We start from the raw sequence: 22,138 nt of genomic DNA, 5'->3' as shown, positions 1-22,138 counted from the left end.
GGGGTTTGGTTCCATACTGAAGATGACATTGCTCAAAAGATCACTTTTTTTTTTCTATTTTAAATACTTGCAAAAAAAAAAAAAGAAAAAATCTTAGAGGCTTACATGAATATTTATTATACATGTTGGGGGAGGAAGGGTACTTTTTTTTCCTTTTTGATATTTTTTTTTTATTACCTCAGATCTATTTAAAAACAAACAACAACAAAAGACTTAAACCAGTAACGAACACAAAGCCAACTCTGGAGGTGCTTAATTCCCTCCCAGAGGCCTGTGACCAGCAGGTTGCCATAGGGGTCTGGTTGTTCATTAGTTGATACATTACTGTTGCTCTAGTTTCTGTATTAGGAGGGGTGGGGGGGAAATGATATATATATAAATATTATGCAAAAAAAGTATAGTTTTCTTTAGATCAGAAACTGATATTTTTACGTCAGCCATATGTATTTTGTTTAAAGTAAAAAGAAAAAAATAATAATCTTAGTTCTGCATCTCAGCGGCTCATGACTGCAATGGCAATTCCCAGAGAAGGGTGTATTGCCATCAGTGCCAGTCAGCTTCCTTTTTGCTGAGCAGCCATCTGAAGCATTTACTGTGCATACATCTTTTATGTAAAGTACTTTTTTCCTATTTAGTTTCAGTGATATACTGGCAGCAGATGACTATTGGGTTATCGTGGACATTATAAAAACAAAAAACAATGTTTGGGGGAGATGGGCACTCGGTTGGAGAGGCATGGTCAGCAGCGTGGACTGTGGGGACTCTGCAACGTGCCTTTGAAGAAGGGGAGATGTTCTCTTTTGCATTGTTTGACCTGCCACGTGTGCCATTGCCGGACAGGAACTGAAGTCATACCCTGTGATCCATGTGAACTTGTCTTGGAATGCTTTGTTATTAAAACACTCTGAACGTTCTTTTGCATCCAGTTCTTAATGACAGTAGGGTCCCTGGTGGTGGTGGTTTTCTGTGAAATAAATGGGTAGATTGGTACCAAAGATATTACATCACATCCTGTGTGCAGTGCTGAACAGGCATTCTTAGGCGTTTGCATTCTGTGATGAGGTTTTCCTTGATTTGCACGGGGCTGTACTTAATTTTCAAAGGTTTTTGTGCAATAAGCTTTGAGGAGAATTTTTAAATAAGAAGGAAAAAAAACTAAACTAGATTTTAGCATGGGCAGCCTCTGGCTTCCCCTTACCAAGTGGTGGATGGCCTGTGGTGCTCAGCCCCTCTAGAACCACTTCTTGCTGTGACAGGACTTGAGGGCCCCCTCCCAGCCCCAGGGAGTGCACCTTCGATGCCATAGGCTGCATGGCTGCAGGGACTGAGCACCTCCATGGCACATCCCTGCAGGTGAAGGATGCTTGTACTGCCAGCAGCTGCTGCTCACCGCTGTGCCCAGATGCCATGCAGTCATCGCCCCCTGGAGAACGGGAGGCAACGTGGTTTGTGGCATGCAGCTCTTCCTGTCCAGCACGTCTTTGCTGAGGCTGTCCCCTGCCTCTCATCCTCCTGCTCAGTGAAAAGAAAACCAGTTTTTGTTCAAAGAAGCTCATGGCTAAAACTGCCTTTAGTTTATTTCCTATCCCTACATATATATATATATTTATATATGTATTTGTGTGTATATATATTTATATATATATACAGTATTAAACCAACATTTGTGTGTGTACATATATATTTAACCAGTGCTCTCACAACGAAATTTTCATTTAAAGAGGGCACTCAGAGCCGTTTCTTTCTTTTTCAGTAACTAGTATAATAAGCACTGGTATTTTTGTACAAAAACAGAAAAATACAAAACAAAAGACTGAATATTATGTAGTAGTATGCATGACATTAAAAAAAAAAAAAGTGGTTTCAAAGCAATATGTACCCTGGTGTGTTTGCCATATCCTAGAGTCCAGCTTAAAGTGCACCTGATCTGTATTGCATTTTGATATTAATCTCTATGTACAATGTTTTGCATGTAATTTATATGGTTCTTGGGAGAAAAAACAAAGTTGTCAGTTGGCTTCTTCTGAGAAAACAGACTTCAAGCAGATATATTCAAATCAGAAATCTAAGAGGGGCTAAGGGGTAGTAAAGGGCATATGCAGGCAAAAAAAAAAATGAAGTGGGGTGAGGTGGGGAGGAGGGTAATGGTTTTGAATCAATAAAGCTATGCTGTTGAGCAGAAACAGTGCAAATGGAGAATAAAACGTGCCCACATGTAATCATGATGTCCTCGGTGTGTCTGCCAGCTCATGACATCCATTCCGCGGTCTCTCCTGGCACTGAAAGTGGCTGTGCTTCCCTGTGGAGACAGTGGGGTGATAAAGGATGAGAATTGAGGAACAACCCCACTGCTATGGAGTCAGCATAGATCTTCACTATGTCTAAGCCTTCTTATCCAGAAGCAGGGAGGAGTAGCTGCTTCCATCTCATGACAAGATCCAGAACAGCTGTCTAATGTCATCCAAAGCCAATGTCTCCTGGGGCCCCAGAAGAAAGCATCCCCTTCCCTGGCACCCCTCGATATCCCCAGAGTCACACAGGCACGGCAGTGCTCTCTGCCTTTCAACTGCGTCCTGCCTCAGCACTGAGACTGCTCTGCTTCCAGAGAGACTGGTTGCCCAGATAGGAAGGTAAATAGGAAATAAAAGCATCTGGCCTCCAAAATAATCTCACTTCCAAACAGATAATTCATGCTGGGTTGGTTTTACTTTCTGCTCTTAGTGAAGAGGTTGTTGCTTCTCTGTGCCTTCAGTAAGGCTTTCTTCAGGGCCAAGAAGGAGCTGGGCAGCGTTGTGAAGAAGTTCAGTCTGAAGCATTGCTTGCCTGACCCTTAGAGCCAAAGCTGTTGACATGAAGAGGTGGTAAAAATTTTGTTCTTCAGCTGCTCCCATGTTGGGGGAAGTGTCTCCGGGACAAGGCCATCAGGTAACCCACAGGGTGTGAAGAGCAGACCATGACAGTAGCTCTGCTCCTCCTGGCAGGGGAACAGGGGAAGCACTGCTCTGTCCATCTCAATGCAAACAGCTCTGACTAGAGCCTGGCAGTCCCAGGACAGATGGGCAAGGGCAGACAAGATAAACAAGCCTGGGTGCCAAAGAGGCTCCAAAGAGCAATATCCATAAACAGACAAACAACAACAACAACAAACATTAAAAAACAAAAAACAGGATCCTAATCAACATCAGTACTATATGCAGGCAAAGGGAGAGCTGGGCTCTCCCAATTCAGCACCTTGCCTGGAGGCAGTCTTAGAACATGCATTAGATTTCCTGAAAATAGGAATTCTCAAGAATTACACAGATATTCATTTTTTAGTATACATAATGAATGTGCTTTCATCCCTTGTCCTGCATGTTAGGAGGAGTGTTGTGGTTTTGTGGTTTTGATGCCGGTATTCCACATCAGAACATCATGCAGGCAGTCAAGGAGTTAATGCTGTGGGGGAGCGGCAGAGGGGCGGAGCTCCGCACCGGACCCACCGACGAAAGCTCTCAGATGCGGTTTGGAAACATTGTCTCTCTCAATTGTTCGATTGCATTAGATTTAGTAAAGTTACCGTTCCTCCTCAAATCGTGCTGCTGTTTTTTTTGTAGGCCCATCTATTTTCTCTGTCTCCTCCCCCCCCCCCCCCCCGTCTCTGCTCGAAGGCCGTGCAGCAACTGGCAGTGCAGATTTTTTTTTCTCTCTCTCCCTTCTTTGTTTCCCTTGTGTCCCTGTCGCGGATAGCACTGTGACATCATCCTTGCTGCTCCCCCAAGCCCAACACACCGCTTCAGGTAATACCCTCTGATAGCGTGGGGGGGTTGAATTTGACCCATTGTTTAAGCACTTTCACAGACCACCACAAGAAAAACAGGCTCCAATCCTCAACTGGATGAGGACCATCTGGAGGAAGAAGCAGGGCTGTAGGATAAGATAAGGAATTAAGAAACAGGGCCGTAGGCAGTAAGATAAGGTTTAATTGGGAAGGAGTAGGACTGTAGTCAGTAGAACCAGGAGGAAAAAAAAAGGGGAATCACTGCAAGAGTTCAAAAGGACACTGCAAAGAAGACTGTTTACTTCGTCCAAGAACGACCACCAGATGGGGAGGAAGACATTGAACCTTCATCCACCGACCACCTAAGGAAGTCAAAGCACATGCGTCAGGGGGAGGGATGAAAATAATGAATATGTAAACAAATGTAATGAAAACTGTTGAATAGGTATGAGCGTGACTTACAAATATGTAATGCTTCTACTGGTAGGTGTGCAAGTTTGGTGGAGCTATCCCCCTTGCACCCAATGCTTGTGCATACGCCAAGTAAACTTACCTGCTTTATAACCTAACTCTGGGTTATAGAGTTTGATTCTGTAAATCACCTCAACATGGGCCAAAAGACATGAAACTGAGTCATCACGTCTTTTTTTGTTTAATTGGCCTGGCTTAAGAAGCTCTTTTGGCCTTGCTGTCCTCCTGTGAACCTCCCCTTGACAGATACAGGTATCTTCCGAGTTGCCCCATTTGGTCTGCACCTGGAATTTGATATGGCAGAAGGCTTTGAGAAGCTTCTCTTCTGAAGAAAACTAGGAGAGGCATCATTACCCAGGTGGGAAGAACTACATCACATCTGCTGCAGAGTTCCCTTTGCTGAGCACCAAATGGCAGCAGAGGAGTATGCAGGAGAAACCAGAACTTCCTTTCCCGGGCCATGCAGGAAACCTGTGCACCTAGACAGCAATAGCTGGCACACTGACAGGAGCTGTGTAAACCTGAGTTGCTCTGCTCCTTGGGCTGCCATGGGATTCTGGGACAATCCTTCTGATGGGGAAAGGCATCTGCAGTCCTCCCTTCTGCAAGCAGTCATCCCTCCTTATATGGAGGGGGAATGTCTCTCCCAGACCCCCTTCCCACTGCTATTCTCTCTGCTCTAGCAGGAGGATATGGAAAGTGTGTCCAAAGGTGGGCTGACCACCTTGTCTTCCCTGGAGGAATTAGCCGCAATGGAGAGCAGAGGGTGGCCTGGGTGATCAGGCAAGCCCTTCCTTTCTGTGAATTACCATCAGTTTGGCCTTCCTCCCTGGCAACCCGCTGCACACACTTGCTGTACTGGCATGTGGAAGGCCTGAGCAATCTCTCTGTCCACGTCATAAATGAATAGCCCTAGGACAGTTTCAGCTTCATTCTCAGCCACTCCCTCAAAGACAAGGGATGATTGTGGTCATGCTTAGGCAGGCTATCTGAAAACAATATGCTGAGGCTGAAGGTGGGAAGCCTTCCCCACCTCCTTTGGCTGTGGCAGGATTCAAATACAAGGGAGGGTGAGTCTGAGTCAGAGCATATGGAGCAATTGCTCCCAACTCTTTGTCCACAAAAAACAGCAGAGGCCTCCAGATGTGTGTAACCACTCTGTGTACAGTCTCCATGCCCATTGGAAGGATGCAGTGCTTTGCAGCAGCCCACCACAGGTCTCTGGGAAATCCCACCACCAAAAGGACATCCTCCGGTAAAATTTTTCTGTGAGGCTATTGTATGGGAACTGTTGAATCACGGCCTGAACCACTGATTGATCACCTGAGGCAAGCACTGAGTCAGCCACAGGGGCACAGGTGAAGGTAATATACCTGTGTGATGGGAAGGGGTGGAGTTTGGTTCCACCTCTCCCAGACCCCATTTAACATCTGCTGTTGGAGATCCCTCCTATGTGGAGTCAATGGTGAGCCTCAACCATCGTAAGAGGTGAGCCACCCTTTACTTACCAGTAGTCTGTGTACCATCTATATAAAGCCTTTTGGAAATATACCATCCTCTGCGATATCTCCTCTGAGTTCCATCCTTTCGAATTATCTGAATTATCTACTCCCCTAGACCAAACAATTCCTGGTCGAATTCCAGGGCTTATGGGGTCTCCCTATTATGGTTTGGCCACCATTGCTGAAAAATGGGGACCCCTGCAGGTTACAGGGAATGTATCTCCTTCTCCAGCCCGTTTAACAGATTATTTTTCTGGCTTAGATAAGGATATACTCATTACGAAGGAGCGTCGGCTAGCTGCTTCTGCAGTAGCTTGGCCTCTAATAATGGCATTGCATAAATTAGAAACAACAAATACAAATATAGAGACTGAAAACCAATTATTAAGTGATTGCACTGAAAAACTAGAACAGCAATTGGGTGCATTAATGACTAAAAAACCAGGACTCAATGTCCCAACAAGACAGATACGTACTGTCTCAGTGGAGGATACCCAGGTCCCTGAAATAGTGGACCTGGATATTTCAGAGAATAAGATCTCTAAATCAGATCTTGAAGCTCCATCTATGATGGATCCATTTGAGATCTGACCAATTGTGACCCAAAAAACAAAGAAGATACAAGATAGACCAGCAGGGGTGCCTCCTGACCAATGCCCCTTGCTGAAACGCACTTACATGTAACAGCTTGCCCATACACGGCAAGTGAATTGATGGACCTAGTACAGCAATTCCATCAGAAACCTAGGGAGAGCATACCATCATGGCTCCTAAGGTTATGGGATGCAGGAGCTAAAAGTGTACTTGTCAATGGGACAGAGGTGTCAGAGTTGGCATCCATAACTATACATCCCTCCTTAAGGCAAAGATTATATGCTGCCATCCACTATACTAATGAAACCCATACTATTATAGACTGGTTGATGGCAGCATGCCCTTTGGTGTAGCCTGATAAAACAGACATATCACTTAATACTGGTCTGTGGTCTTATATGGAGGACCTCCAAACATATATTCGAGAATCAAGCATGAGGGAGGTTATGTACTCTGACACGTTTGAAAGCCCTGACACAAAGAAAATCACGGCAGGTATGCGAGACCTAATACTGCAACAGGCCCCTTCCCAACATATGGGATGTTGGTCTCCATACTGAACCTGTTGGTGGCTTCAGAGGCCATTGTTCAACAGGCAACTCAGTTAGTGGCAGACCTAGGGGAAACAGAGCGCATAAGAACCAGGCACAATATCCACATGGTGGAGGAGGCTGAGGCCTTCCCAATCAAAACCAAGAGGCCTACCCCATGGATACCCTGATAAGGCCCCATATGAGTATATCGGAAGACCATGTTTAACGATCTTATACAGGCCAGATTTGTTAAAATCGATGGGCAACCCAACCACATTTTATTACAACTTTGGAAACAGCTAAGGAATGATCAGAAATTTCAGAGTACTCCCAGAAGATCGGGAATACAAATAATACGGGAAGCACCAACGACTTGGAATTTAGCTGATTTTATGATACTGAAAAGAAGGAAAAAGCATCCGCAGGTGTCGTGGGCTACAATGCCTGAGCCACCTGTGGAAAAAGACCTGGATCTGGCAAAACTCATTGAGTAACGAAGGACATTAGACCCCTTAGGGCCTCCAGATGGGACCGGAGGCCCTATGTAGAGTTGACGATATATTGGTCAAAAACAGATGTTCAGAAGGTGATGGCTTTAGTGGACACTGGGGCAGAAACTTCAATTATATACGGAGATCCATCAAAGTTTAAGGGTAATAGAGTAAAGATTGGTGGGTTTGGGGGACAGACCATTCCAGTCACCCAAACACGGTTGAAACTGGGGTTGGGTGTCTCCCGCCGCAGGAGTATAAGGTGTCGATTGCCCCAATTCCAGAATACATCCTGGGCATAGACATTCTATGGGGTCTGGCTCTCCAGATGACTCTGGGAGAGTTCTGACTTCGGCAGAGGTACATTAGTATCCGGGCGATACAGACAATATTGAGGGGCCATGCGAAACATGCTTCCCTAATCCACAGCTGGAGGGAAAGCTCCACAGGAACCCCACACTGCACAGCCAGGAAATAAATAAACCTCAGTGCCTTCACATATTTGTAGGAGTTTTGTTATTAAGGGTTAGGCACATTAGAAAAATAACAACCACCACTAAGGACCTCAGTTAATATTTGTTATACTTTAGCACTTTGGGGCTAGACCAGATGAGCTCCAACCTACAGCACAATGTGATTACCCCTCTAGAAACACATCAGTTTCTCATCTGCCCTCTCTCTTAGAAACATAGAAACACTAGGTTACAAAGGACCTATAAGACCATCTAGCCCAACCATCCTCCTATCACCATTCCTATCCACTAAGCTACCTTCCTGCCTTGCTCTCTCCTATTCATTATTGTCTTGTGAGAACCATAATTGCTTGCCCAGTTAATGTGATTCCTAACAAAATGATTAAAAAATAAATCAGATTATTGAGTCCTGGGAAAGCCAAGAGCATCTCAGGATCCACTCAGATCGTAGAGCAAGAGCGCTGCACCACAGGTCTGGAGTGTCTCTCTCCCAGATGCAAGTGTGAGCTCACATGTGTGGCTTTCATTTTTTAAACCTATTAGGCAACAATAGATAGGCAAAGCTTTCCACTCAAACATTCAGACACACACCACCCAAATCAGAGCAAAACCAGACAGTGTGGGTAGAACAATGAGAAGCAGCGGTGATTTATGTGTCCTGTCTGGTGCAGGCTGCAATATAAGAGGTGTAAGTAATATCCTCATGTTGTCGTCTCTGCTGTCATATTATTAATAGCAATCAAGAATTTAGTAGGTTCCTCTCTCATATCCCAGTACAGTACCTTTATGTGTAGAAAACAAATAAAAGTAATTAAAAATACATGCTCAAGGATTGCATACTACCAGGATTTAAGCCACCTCTGGGTCTACAATCTTACTTTTTTATCATATTTTCCTGTGCCCACAGAACCCCAAAACACCAAAGAAGCAGTTTCAGTGAAAAAATCAAAAGCCACTTTAGAAAATTAGGAAGTCAAAACGAGATAGTGTTTCACACTTTACAAACATGAGGGGTTTGTGTTGCCAGTATACACCTGCAAAGAACCAACCTCGTGCTCCGTTCTTTCTATACCTCTGAGCTGTGTAAACTCCTCATAACTGGAGGGTACATGTCACTTACACTGACATGCATATCATTACTGCTTTGTCTGCCAGGAAATCTGTGTAAGCCAACGCTGAGTTCAGATTTGTTCTATTGACTTTTTCTCCAACAAGTAAATTGGAAGGTTGCACTGCTGACATACCAGGTGTTATGCAAACTGCTTTTCAAACCAAGGCTTCCATATATCTCTACAAATAAATAAATTAGATATTCGCAAATGGCGTGTGAATTTATTTCATTTAAATACGGTAAATCATCCATTTAAATACATGCAACAGAAACTACTGTGTGTAAACCCTATCCCTCACACTATACCTCACACAGTGTCAGAACCTCTATTTTCACCCAGTACTTTTCATTTTCCTGAAAATAGCTGTCATCTTTGTAAATGTTTTCCCTCAAGACCAACTGTTCTTCATGTTAAGAACATTACATGGAAGCCTCAGTGCCTGAATTAGCACGTGGCATTATCAATGGGAGCTGAGCACCCAAGTGGGAGTGAGATTACCGTGTGTCCTGAAGGATATGAATTTGTCTTTACAAGACTAGTTCAGCATGTGCCAACTCCAGGCACACTCAAGTTTTTAATGTAGATTGGCTCCAGTTTTGATTTAGCCTTGGGCTATTTTGACCCATTGACTCATCTCTAATAACAAAAAGAAGCAAAACACTTCTTGTCCAATGAGACTTCTCCTTTCATGGTGATGCTGATCAAGACTGACCTTGCAATTCCAGTCTCAACAGAGCTCATGGAAGCACACAGGATGGCAGCACAAGAGTTAACCTGATTTTAAATTGTCACTGCACTCCTTTAGTCTCAGCACTAACAGAGAGCTGGGCTGACCCCAGCTAAGCTTACAGATCCATTCAAGTACCTCGGATGCACTACTGCAGGCAGTGAAAAAATCCTACTTCATCCAGGTCCCGCCCGGACCCCCCCCACACATCCCCCGGAGGTGGCACAGCCCTCGGAACCGGCGGCTCTGTGACATCGGCACCGACGGGCACACTGCGGCCGCAGTCGATGGCGACGAAGCCGGGCGCGATGGGCTGCTGCTCTCCTCCGGCAATGACGGCGCTGCTGCTGCTCCTCCTCGTGCCGCTGGCCCCGTGCTGGCCCGGACACAGCTCCTGGAGTGTCTGCGAGTGAGTGGCCCCCGGACAGCGGCTCACGTGCAGCGTGAGCGGGGCGAGGGAGCAGCCGGCAGCGGCACTCACCGTCTTTCTCATTGCAGCACTTGCGGGCTCCGGCCCATGGCCTCTCGGTCTGGGGGAACGCGCATCGTGGGCGGCACGGATGCCCCGCGTGGGGCCTGGCCGTGGATTGTCAGCCTGCAGAGTACCTGGCTTGCGGGCACGGGACACGTATGCGGAGGGTCCCTCATCAGCCCGCAGTGGGTCCTCACGGCAGCACACTGCTTTGAGGACGCGAGGTAAGGGCTGTCCCTTTCCTTGCAGTCCAGCCAGCGTGTGGGCACTCCTGGGTGCACCCCTCCTGGGTGCTGCAGGATGTGGCCGTGTTCCCGCTGACCCCTACCTCCATCCTTCCTCCAGTCCCTACACACCGTGGCACGTGGTGATCGGTGCCAACGATTTGACTCGCCTGGGCCCCGAAGCAGTAGTGCGCAACGTGAAGCGAGTCATAGCGCACGAGTATTACCACAGAGACACCATGGCCAACGACATCGCCTTGCTGGAACTGGACCAACCTGTCCTCTGCAGCTCCTACATCCAGCTCGCCTGCGTGCCCGACGCCTCGCTGAACATGGCAGAGCTCTCCGAGTGCTATGTCAGTGGCTGGGGACACGTGGGTCTGAGATGTGAGTATCCGAAATGTGTGACTAAAGCTTGGCGTGCTGCTGAGGCAGGGGGCAGGCATCCTTGATGGTGGCACTGAACCCCAGGGTGACACGCACCATGGTGATGTGTCTGTAGAGAGGGATGGGCCTGACCCATTTCCCAAAGCAGGGAAGTGTCAGTACGTCTCAGGACACAAAGCCAAGACCTAGGGGAGGGAGTTCACCCCCAAACAGGATGAGAACCGGCAAGGAGCTGACGCTGCCAATTGTGCTCTTTGCTCTCAGCCCTACAGGAACCTGTCAAATCGTATCACATCCTGCAGGAGGCCAAGGTCTGGCTCATTGACCTCAGACTCTGCAACAGCAGCCAATGGTATGCTGGGGCCATCAATCCCCACAACTTGTGTGCTGGATATCCGCAGGGAGGCATCGACACCTGCCAGGTAGGAGCTGCACACCGACACGCAGCTGTGCTGTGCCCGCAAGCTGCCCTCCCAGTGCCGGGTACCCGCCACCTCTGGAGCTCACCCCCCTTTCCCATCTGCAGCTCCTCCCCCTGGCTCCCCATGCCTCACATGCCTGGGACTCTGGCCAGAGAGACCCCCAGGGTGCTCTTGGTGCCCTGGAGGTCCAGAGCCAGTCCTGGAATATGCCTCTCACCTCAGGCCAGATCATTGCACAGAGATGACGGAGAGCTACTTTCCACGCCTGCAACCCCCTCCCAGAAGCTTTTATAGGCTCTAGCACCCAAGCGGAGCTTTTCTCTGCGCTGAATGTGGCTCTAGGGTGTGCTGTGAGAAAGCCAGCTGTGCAGCTGATGTGGCCCCTCAGTAACACCTTGGCCTTCTCTCCTCCTCTGCAGGGCGATAGCGGTGGTCCTCTGATGTGCAGAGATAAAAGAGCCGACTACTTCTGGCTCGTTGGCGTGACCAGCTGGGGGAGGGGCTGCGGGAGAATGCAACAGCCTGGAGTCTATACCTCCACTCAGCACTTCCGGCACTGGATCCTGGTGCAGATGGGACTGCTGCCAGCAGAAGTGGCCACTACAGCACCACCTCCAGTGCATACGTCAACCCCGTACCAGAGGCCAACGCAGTCCAGCCCCTTTACAGCGTGTCCTTTTCCATCTCAGAAAGTCCGGGACTTTATCAGTCAGCTCCAGGAACTGCTGCTTTGGTTAAGAGGAAGCAAGGCTGAAATAGCCACGTGACCCACAGCAGGCTGCACGTGGTCAGCACAACCCCCTTCTTCCCTGCTAATGCCCAAATGCCGTCTGTCCTACCTTGTGTCTTCTGATTTCACCCAAATGTTGATGTTTACTCTGTTGTAGAAGTAGTTTCTCATTTTCACAGCAATCCGTGTCCCTGCTCACTTCAATCTCCTCTACCAGGCAAAGACTTCCCTACCTGGCACCTGCAAAAGGAGGCTGGCACATACACAGAGCGTACGTGCGTGGTCCCTGTGAGAAAGTAATCTTTTTGTTCGCGGTAAGAGGGAAGGAACCTGTAAATAAGTAACTGTAGTTTGTGATTTAGCATGTAACGTAGATGAACATTCCGCTTAAGCAATCAAAAAGGCCACAAAGGATAGACACTACTATAAGGAAGCTTAGCTTGCGAAAACACAAAACTTGCACAAAACCGGAAGCTAGCCTAAACACACTCAAGGACTAGTGATTATGCAATTAACCAATGAGATTTGTTCATATGAATAACATACCATAAAAGGAAAAACCACCAGAAAGGGTCAAGAGGAAGATATGGAGGAAGACTACTTACTTCAACCCATACGACCACCGGGAGGCAGAAGAAGACCCCCTAGCAACAACTGGATCATGCGCAGAGTACACCACAATGAGGAAGTAAAAAGGACACGTATACGAAAGATGGACTGTATAAAAGGATCGAGTATCGGTTCAACTGTTGCGACAGTTGGTGGAACGCAGAGTCCCCTGTCGCCCAGCGCTGCATTGCCTCTTTGCTCTTTGCTCAATTTGATTAATAAAATTCAATAGTTGAATTTTTGATTCCTAGTCCGTTGAATCTATTTATAACAGTCCCTGACCCTGTGTCCCCAGGCCGTGCCCTCCCAGAGCCCCAGCTGTTCTCCTCCCCGCAGCGTCCTGGCTGCCATCCCCTGCTGTGGCCAGGCACTGTGGGGCAAGCGCTGCAATGCCCTGTGAGCAAAGTAGGGCCTCCTGCTGCAGCATCAGCCCCCTTGCCCTGCCTGCCAGCCCTGAACAATTGATGGCAGTGAGCACAGCAGAAGCATCGGTCCCAGCATCTCACCCCCTTCCTCCCTTACCTCCGTGCCAGGGGCCAGGCCTTTAGGAGATGCAGGGCAAGGCATGCAGGAAGGCCTGGGGCTATGCACGCAGCCTCAACTGCTAGGGACAGGGAGTGTTGCAAAGCAGAGCTCCTGAGCACACCATAAGGAGGCTTGTAAAAGTGTGATGGGCCTTAGGAAGTGCTGAGTGCAGCAGTGACTGCAGAACCCAGATCGAGTTGTTCATGGCAGACTACAAAGCATGCAAGAATGAATGGAGTATTCTGAACTCTGCATGAACACTCTTAGTAGATATCAAGAACATAAGAGCAGGCTCAGAGGCAGAAAAGTCTCTGGGTTTATTCAACTACAAACACTGTGCTGACAGCAAACAGACTGAATTTACAACAATCTTACAAAACAACCTGTAAAGAGAAGATCAGTAAAACAAAGAAAGCTATAGTAGCAAACTTTGGTTTGTTTGTTTGTTTTCAAATGAACCAAAATTATCTTCTGAGAATGTCCACGTTATTGCCCTATTAGAAATACACTTATTACCAAGCATTTGAGACTACTAAACTACGCTCATCTTTAAAAGGCATAGAACAGGAAACTAACAGCAGACACTGGACAAGTCTTCTCTCAAAGCAGTGTCACACTCCCTTTATTTAATTTAAATGAACTTCGACATTATCCAACTGCTCAGGTGTTTGTCTGAATACCTACTGGTTTGTAACATTGAATTTCAACTGATACTTAATGGAATCTTGTATTCATTTTAGTAAGTGAAATTTATTTCATTTCAGAAACCTGCCAAGACTGGTTTATTTACCACATGTTGAGAAAGCTTTGAATAGTGTACTTAAACAGTTTAAACTGTACTTACTGGGCTACTTAAAACCCAGTCCATGGTGCACTGTTCCAAATTTAGTTTTGAACCACGTTCCTAAAAATTAACTGCACACTGAATATCTTGCTTTAGAAAAAAATCACTTGAAACCAGGCTGGTGAACAATGTTATGATAAAATAAACTTCCCTCTACTCTTCCACTGCTAGCTGTGCAGCATCGCTAAGAGTGCAAGCAATAGTGGGAGCAGGATCCAGGCACTTCAAAACAACAGCAGGCAGCACCATTTTACCAAGGTGTGGCTCCACATGTAATTTAGCAAGATGATAACCAAGTTCAGTGAGGTCTTCCCAAACATCCACGGCATCTATTTTCTGATAATAAATGGGAGAGAGGAGAGTACAAAAATAATTTACAGTAAAAATAGAAAGGATGTGAAAACAAGACACGAAATAGACTTGTTCTGACTACTAAGAATGTAAGTCAAACTCTGTATGAAGTTTGAGACCACATTTTTAAGCATTCCTTTCCTTTAACATGAAAATATTACAAAAATGAAAATAGACAAAAACACAAAGCACCCTTAAGTAACTAAGTGGTCTCAAGAAACACAAAACTCAATATATTACCACACCAAAAACAGAGACAAATACACTTCCATCTAAATCTGTACATACACTGACCTTGATCTGTAATGCATTGGTCACAATTAAAGCCGGTGGAGGATTGGGAGCTTTCTTGAGAAAGTCAGCAACTGGGCACTCAACTGGAGCCAGCAGTTTTGTGTGTAAACAAAGCTCCTACAAATTAAGAATTAAAAACCATTAAGATTGAACAAGAAAACACTAATTTCTAAGAAAACACTAAACTAAACAAGAAAACTGTAATTGCTAACATGGTTCGATGTTAATATATTATAACTGTAATCTATAAGACGACACATGCCTGAAGTGGCATTCTTCTGAGTTCTGGAGTCTGAAATTCCAACATATGCTGAAATTGGATCCTGCTGAAGAGATGGAAACAGACTCCAGGCTGACAGTGCCCAGCTCTTGAATATAAAATACAGGGAGGTGTTAATTACAACATCTTTGTTTTGAAACAAAGAAGAAATGCACATTCACAAAAAAAAGTAACAACTCCCCCACAAAACAAACATACACATGCAAAAACATCTCACATATATGTACAAATACAGAACAGAAGCATAGAAAAAGACTGTCATTTAGCCTAAATCCCACATATGAAGCAAGAGGCTTCTGGAACATGAACTACTTTTGATATTACAGGAATTTGTTATTATAATTTTACCCTAACACTGAAACATTTGGAGAAACAAAAATAAATAAGGTAAGTGCTCCCTAAACCTCCTAAGTGGTTTTTGTTTGTCTGTTTGTTTTGCTAACCCAAGGTCAATCCAAATCATATTGTTTTTGCTACAAGGAATATATTCATTTCTTCGTCTGGTAAGACCCCCCTCAACACGCCCTGAGTAAACGGGAGTCAATCCAGGAGAAAAATTAGAATCAGGACTGAACAAGTGAGTGAGGGGACAAACAGCAAACACTCACAAGCACACTGAAACTGCTGCAGACTAATATCAGTGGTGTAGCAGCATCCACAGTTATTTGTTGCACTTAGCTCTCACCCAGCACTGTGAAGAGCAAAGGTCAGGAATTCTTTGGAGATACAGGAGTGATACAGGAGTTACTGCTCAATGTCTCTAATAGAGTGATGAAGCAGCACAAAAAACTGGCAACAGGTCAGCCCTTTACCCACAGAAAGGTAAGCTGTGTAATATCTATAGAGTCTAGTGGGTGCTGGCACTACATGGGTGAAAGGCTAACAAATACCTTCAAGGAGAGAAAACAAACCTACCATAAAGCTTTGGGAAATTCCCAGATCACATTTCTGTTGGGAAGTTACTCTAAGGAAGTATATGCCAATCTTTGCTTTTTCTGCAAAGAAATAGTACTGGCCATTGTCAAACACTGTACCAGACTAGAGTAATTGTGCTAGCCAGCACTGCTCCTCTTATGTTTAGTACTGTATCTCATGTACAGGCTGATGGATGCTTGCAAGTATGAAGTATTTACCTCCCTCTTCTTTGGATAGCACTGGCTTTTGAAATCCACAGTTTTTAACACTGTAACACAACTCAGTGCATGAAAGGCTTCTAAAAAAGAAAAGCAAGGAAATAAAAACAAGATTTAATAGGATACATTAAAGAAGAAATACTAATGATTTAGATCATCAACAGATGTTTGCTTAAAAATGACAGTAAACAACAATACCTTCTAGCAAAAAGTTATGTTCAAGTACTTTGTTATAGGTGAATTCATGCTACCTCTTTAGCAATATCTTTGTGCTACACAGTTTTCTAAATCAGAAACTTTCTAGGTTAAGTCAATAAATGATGAGTTGCACTTAGCACTATCAAAGAAAGCAAAAATACATTATTACACACAATTACGTTTTGCTCATTTCCTCGCTTGGAAATTATGTCCTAGCCTTCCTGCATTTGGTGCAGAAATACAAAATGTTTGTGTTAATATAAGAACTTGATAGATTTGCTGTGTGTATATCCCAACAAATTCAATTTGATTTTCTACTCTGAACAGTTAAGTCTTGAGCTGTACTTGAATTACACTATCTATGTTTACTTCATGAGTAACTAGTGAAGGGGCAACCAATATATCAAACATCTGAAAACTCAGTATTGGATTACACCCAGTCCAGATACATGAAACAACACAGGGAACTCCCAGTATTTATAACTCCCCAGAAGCTGATGGCCCAAACTAATGAACTTTCTTTAAAATACAAACAGAAATGCAGAGTTAATTTCATATTCTGCAATGGCTTTTCCAAGGTTTCTAAACAGCTGGCTGTCACAAAGCATTTTTTTTTCATCTTTATGATTTGTCATAAAGGGCTATCAAAACTTTTCAGCAAGCTTTGTTACTTTACATATGACAGTTTTTGGGATTGCTAATAAAAAACTACTGCTACTCAAAAAAATTACGGCTTTGTATTAGTATTGTAAAATAATCTTAGAAGTTTACTTCCCAAAGGAAGTTTAGTCCAGTCATACCTCTTTCATCTTTCCCGAATCAATAACAAATACATCATCACTGATTGTTATACTGGTTTCTGCAATATTAATGGAAAGAATCTGCAAGTAAAAAAAAACCAACAAAAAAACACAAACGAACACTATAGTAACTGCAAAAGGAGAGACTACATAGATTAATATCTGAAGACGTCATCCAATACTTGCTATTTTGCAGATGCCAGAAGGTGGAGTTTTAAGCACATTCTCCTGATCCAAAGTCTGCATATTTGAATGAAGCATGAATACTCGGTATCTAATATAAAACAAAGAGTAATCTTTAAGTATATTTAAAGGAAAAAAATAAAATAAAAACCTTAAGACAATCACTGAAACTAGAAGTTTTACCTGTGGGCATTATCAACAAATCTCTGGTCATCAAAAATAATACAGTTCCTCAACCTAATAATTTCATCTTATCCAAGAAGAAATATTAAAATTGCTCCTAAAAAAGAGAATTAATTTATAACATTAAACCAGACACTCACTTCAAATATACAAAAATACAACTTAGTACCATGCATACTACTACCCAGAAAGTCTTCCTTTCTTGGTAATACTGAAAAAAACACAATCAGAAGTTGAATCTTTAGCAATAATATGGGGGACTGTGTACATATACCTACCCCCATCAGAACTATTGCAGATATCATCAAGTAAGTGCATAATCAAGTCCAGATGCACCTCTTCATCACCCAAACTGTACTGATAAGCTTTCAAGAATTCTTGGTCCTCTGCTCCAAGGTCATTACCCCTTGTTTGGACCAGGGAACTCCCGTTCAGATTTCCAAATTCCACTGAAGCACTATGACATACAAATACACCCAGAGTTAAGCTTGTTTCCTTCAGGTTTATATTCAGCTACCATTTCAGGTTTAGATCAAAACTAGGAATATTACATGAAAACAAATTTTAAGTCTAAACTGCAGCAGAACATCACACCCACAATATTATTTGAGCTGTTAACTTCCCTGCACTTCATCAAAACATGACCACAAGCAGAACTGAGAAAAACATGAAATATACATTGAGTATTTTCCAAACACTTTCCTACCATCAGTTCTTGAATGTCCTGGCTGTATGCTACTTCTACACAGAGTTACTTTCATGCAGGTATATAACAAATCAAGAACACAAAATAAAACACTATAGATTTGCACTACTTTCATTTCAGATGACTATTCTGAACACACAGAACAGAATCACTATCTCCTCCACATACGAGGGCTGCTCCAAAAGAAAAGCCTCCTGTTTTATTATGTTGGCCAGTGTCATCAGAGGCACATGTTGGTCGTCGAGCAGCAGAGGTTGAACCTCACCACCAATAATCCATTATATTCTGCTGCTGCATAGCAGATGGCAGAAGAAAGAAAATCTTGATGGCAGAAGTCAGATGGCAGGAGAAAGAAAGACAAAATGGCACCTGATCCAAGGTTGTGATACTGAATTACTCGGTGAGGAAAAACTGGCACCCACTGGCTTGCTGAACTTTCAAGAAAACCAAACAGTGGGTGTTTACAGTAAAGTGAGGCAGTCAATGGTGCATTTCAGCAGTGGCTACAGTGATGTAAAAAAAAATAAAAAAATAAAAAAAGAGCTAGGTCCTGGATAACCATTCACAGCTGCCACACCTCAAAAAGAGGAGTATCTTGATCAGCTCATTCACATGAATTAGCTAATAATGGTTATTATGCAGAAAAAATAGTGCTTCTGTAGCTAAGAACTTGCTCTATCAAATAGTGTTTTTGAGCTCTTCCTATCTCTATTCCATATTCCTATTTCTATTCCACAGAAATAAGTTGGAGGCATTTCTTTCAGAGTGATCTATGTATTTATGTAAGTTACCATGACCACATCTTGACTAGATACAGAAATTCCAACTACGATGACATAGGGCAACAAATGCTAATGACAGAAAAAAGTTCATACACCACATTTACCATAGGAGCTGTACAGAAAAAAATCACTATAGTGCTGAACATATATATATATTTTAAATACACTTCCAAAATGTTCCAACTAAAAATCATTCTGATTAAAAGGTGGCAAGACACACATGTCCACATAGCATGCTAAACAACTGTTTTAGCAAAGCAGTCACAGCTTACCCATAGGATTCCAACAGGTCAACCACCTCTGTCTGTCCAAAGTGCTTAGCCCAGTGTAAAGCCATCCTGAAAGAATTGCATAATAGTCTTTACTATCTATCTCTTCAAAACGTATGTAAGCTCAGCACCTCATGCAAGATGACAGCTGACACAGTGCACTGTTCTACCATTACCATTTAAGTGGTGCCATTACTGCTAGATCTCAATCTTCCCAAACGCAAAAACATGTAATAAATAGCTACATTATTTTTAAATGGCTGCAAATCTTTACCAAGTATGAACACTTTAAGTGGTGTTTGCTTCCATACCTTCTGGGGCGGTGAAGGACACAGAATGGGCTAGGAAAACACAAGTGATGAATAACTGGCTGAGAGGTTGGTGTAGAGATAGACACTTTGGGTTTTTTGACCATGGGGCAGTTTACTCGGCTCCTGGCCTGTTATCTGTTGATGGGACACACCTATCCCAAAGAGGGAAACGAATCCTAGCACAGGAGCTAGCTGGACTCATTGAGAGAGCTTTAAACTAGCTGTGACGGGGGAAGGGGATAAAACAGGGCTCACCAGTAAAGAGCCTAAGGAGGCTGTGCTGGAAAAAGGGGTGAGGCAGATATCACAGCTGAAGTGCATCTATACCAATGCACGCAGCATGGGCAATAAACAAGAAGAGCTTGAAGCCATTGTGAGGCAGGCTAACTATGACCTTGTGGCTATTACAGAAACATGGTGGGACCTCTCCCATGACTGGAATACTGGGATTGATGGCTACAAGCTCTTCAGAAGGGATAGGGAAGAAAGGGTGGTGGCATAGCTCTCTATATCAGAGAGTGTTTTGATGTTGAAGAGCTAGTGGTTGGAAATGACAAAGTAGAGTGTCTATGGATAAGGATCAGGGGGATAGTCTTTAGGAGTGACATCGTGGTGGGGGTCTGTTATAGACCACCTAGTCAGGATGAAGAAATAGATGAGATGTTCTATAAACAACTCGTAGATGTTGCACGATGGCCAGCACTCGTTCTCATGGGGGACTTCAACTTCCCTGATATATGCTGGAAATACAATACTGCGCAGAGGAAGCAGTCCTTGAGATTTCTAGAATGTGTGGATGATTGCTTCCTGACTCAGCTGGTGCAAGAGCCTACCAGGGGAGATGCCTTGCTTGACCTACTTTTCACTAACAGGGAAGGACTAGTAGGGGATGTGAAGGTTGGAGATTGTCTTGGCCAGAGTGACCATGAAATGGTGGAGTTTGCTATTCTGGGTGACATCAAGAGGGTGACTAGCAAAACTATTACCTTGGACTTCCGGAGGGCAGACTTTGACCTGTTCAGGACACTTGTTGCAAGGGTCCCTTGGGACTTGCTCCTGAAGGGTAAAGGGGTCCAGGAAGCCTGGATGCTCCTCAAGATGGAAATCTTAAAGGCACAGGAGCAGGCAGTCCCGGAGTCCTGTAAGTCAAGCCGGAGGAGCAAAAGACCAGTGTGGATGAACCGGGATCTTTTGATGAGACTCCGAGAGAAAAAGAGATTCTATGTCCTCTGGAAGATGGGTCAGGCTACTTGGGGTGACTACAGAGAACTGGCCAAGATCTGCAGGCAGAAAATTAGAAATGCTAAAGCCCAGCTTGAAACTAGGCTGGCTACTGCTGTAAAGGAGAACAGGAAACCCTTTTACAAATATATTAACAGCAGGAGAAATACTAAGGAAAATTTCCCTCCTTTACTCAACGAGGCAGGCAATATAACCACAGATGATAAGGAAAAGGCTGAGGTTCTCAATGCCTTCTTCACATCTGTCTTTAATAGACAGGACAGTTATCCACATGGTACTTGCCCTGACCTGGAAGTCCGGGACGGGGTGCATAATGCACCCCCTGTGATTCAAGCAGAGACGGTCAGAGATCTTCTCCTCCATCTGAACTGCCACAAGTCCATGGGGCCAGATGGGATCCATCCAAGGGTGCTGAGGGAGCTAGCAGAGGTGACTGCCGAGCCACTTTCTGCCATCTATCAGCATTCCTGGTTATCTGGAGAGGTCCCACATGATTGGAGGCTTGCCGATGTGACTCCCATCTTCAAGAAAGGCCGTAAGGAAGACCCGGGGAACTACAGGCCTGTCAGCCTGACCTCGGTATCAGGGAAAGTTATGGAACAGATGATATTGAGGGAGATCACACGACACGTGCATGGCAATAAAGGGATCAGACCCAGCCAGCACGGGTTCACCAGGGGCAGATCGTGCTTGTCCAACCTCATCTCCTTCTATGACTGGGTGACCAGACAGGTAGATGAGGGAAAGGCTGTTGATGTAGTCTACCTGGACTTCAGCAAGGCCTTTGACACGGTCTCCCACAGTATTCTCCTAAGGAAACTGGCAGCCCGTGGTGTGGACAGGTTCACTCTTCTCTGGGTGGAGAACTGGCTGGAGGGCCGTGCCCAGAGGGTAGTGGTTAATGGAGTTAAGTCCAGCTGGCGTCCTGTAACGAGTGGTGTCCCCCAAGGGTCAGTTTTGGGGCCCATCTTGTTTAATATCTTTATTGATGACCTAGACGAGGGAATTGAGTGTACGCTCAGTAAGTTTGCAGATGACACAAAGCTGGGAGGATGTGTCAAACTGCCTGAGGGTAGGGAGGCCCTTCAGAGGGATTTGGATAGGCTGAACAGCTGGGCTGAGCTCAATGGGATGAGGTTCAATAAGACCAAGTGCCGGGTCCTGCACTTTGGCCACAATAACCCCATGCAATGCTATAGGCTTGGGGCACAATGGCTTGAAGAATGTAGAGAGGAAAAGGACCTGGGGGTGTTGGTTGATGCTCGGCTCAACATGAGCCGGCAGTGTGCCCAGGTGGCTAAGAAGGCCAACAGCATCCTGGCCTGTATTAGAAATAGTGCAGCCAGCAGGAGCAGGGAGGTGATCATCCCCCTGTACTCAGCTCTGGTACGGCCGCACCTCGAGTACTGTGTTCAGTTTTGGGCCCCTCACTACAAGAAGGACATTGAGGCCCTGGAGCGTGTTCAGAGAAGGGCAACAAAACTGGTGAGGGGTCTGGAGCACAAGTCTTATGAGGAGCGGCTGAGGGAGCTG

At 44.8% G+C, this 22,138-nt stretch overlaps 1 protein-coding gene across 1 annotated transcript; it reads left to right on the top strand.

The window, feature by feature from the left end:
- The first annotated feature begins 9,932 nt into the window (after positions 1 to 9,932).
- LOC136050973 (acrosin-like) lies at positions 9,933 to 11,932 on the top strand. Its single transcript, XM_065740169.1, has 5 exons — positions 9,933 to 10,069; positions 10,159 to 10,356; positions 10,478 to 10,743; positions 11,008 to 11,165; positions 11,585 to 11,932. Exons 1-5 carry the CDS (start codon positions 9,948 to 9,950, stop codon positions 11,930 to 11,932), a joined length of 1,092 nt encoding a protein of 363 aa, XP_065596241.1. The 5' UTR covers positions 9,933 to 9,947.
- Positions 11,933 to 22,138: the final 10,206 nt, after the last annotated feature.

The sequence above is a fragment of the Cyrtonyx montezumae genome, unplaced genomic scaffold (genome assembly GCF_038088225.1).
Source record: "Cyrtonyx montezumae isolate F1298 unplaced genomic scaffold, pur_monq_1.0 scaffold_26, whole genome shotgun sequence".
NCBI lineage: Eukaryota > Metazoa > Chordata > Aves > Galliformes > Odontophoridae > Cyrtonyx > Cyrtonyx montezumae.
Note: the sequence above shows the minus strand (reverse complement) of the source record. Positions and strands in the feature narration are given on the sequence as shown.

Excerpts from the sequence above, each read along its gene's own strand:
- LOC136050973 (XM_065740169.1), top strand. The coding sequence starts at position 9,948 with ATGGCGACGAAGCCGGGCGCGATGGGCTGCTGCTCTCCTCCGGCAATG. Across the intron at positions 10,070-10,158 it reads AGCTCCTGGAGTGTCTGCGA|CACTTGCGGGCTCCGGCCCA; the intron begins GTGAGTGGCCCC and ends TTCTCATTGCAG. Across the intron at positions 10,357-10,477 it reads CACTGCTTTGAGGACGCGAG|TCCCTACACACCGTGGCACG; the intron begins GTAAGGGCTGTC and ends TCCTTCCTCCAG.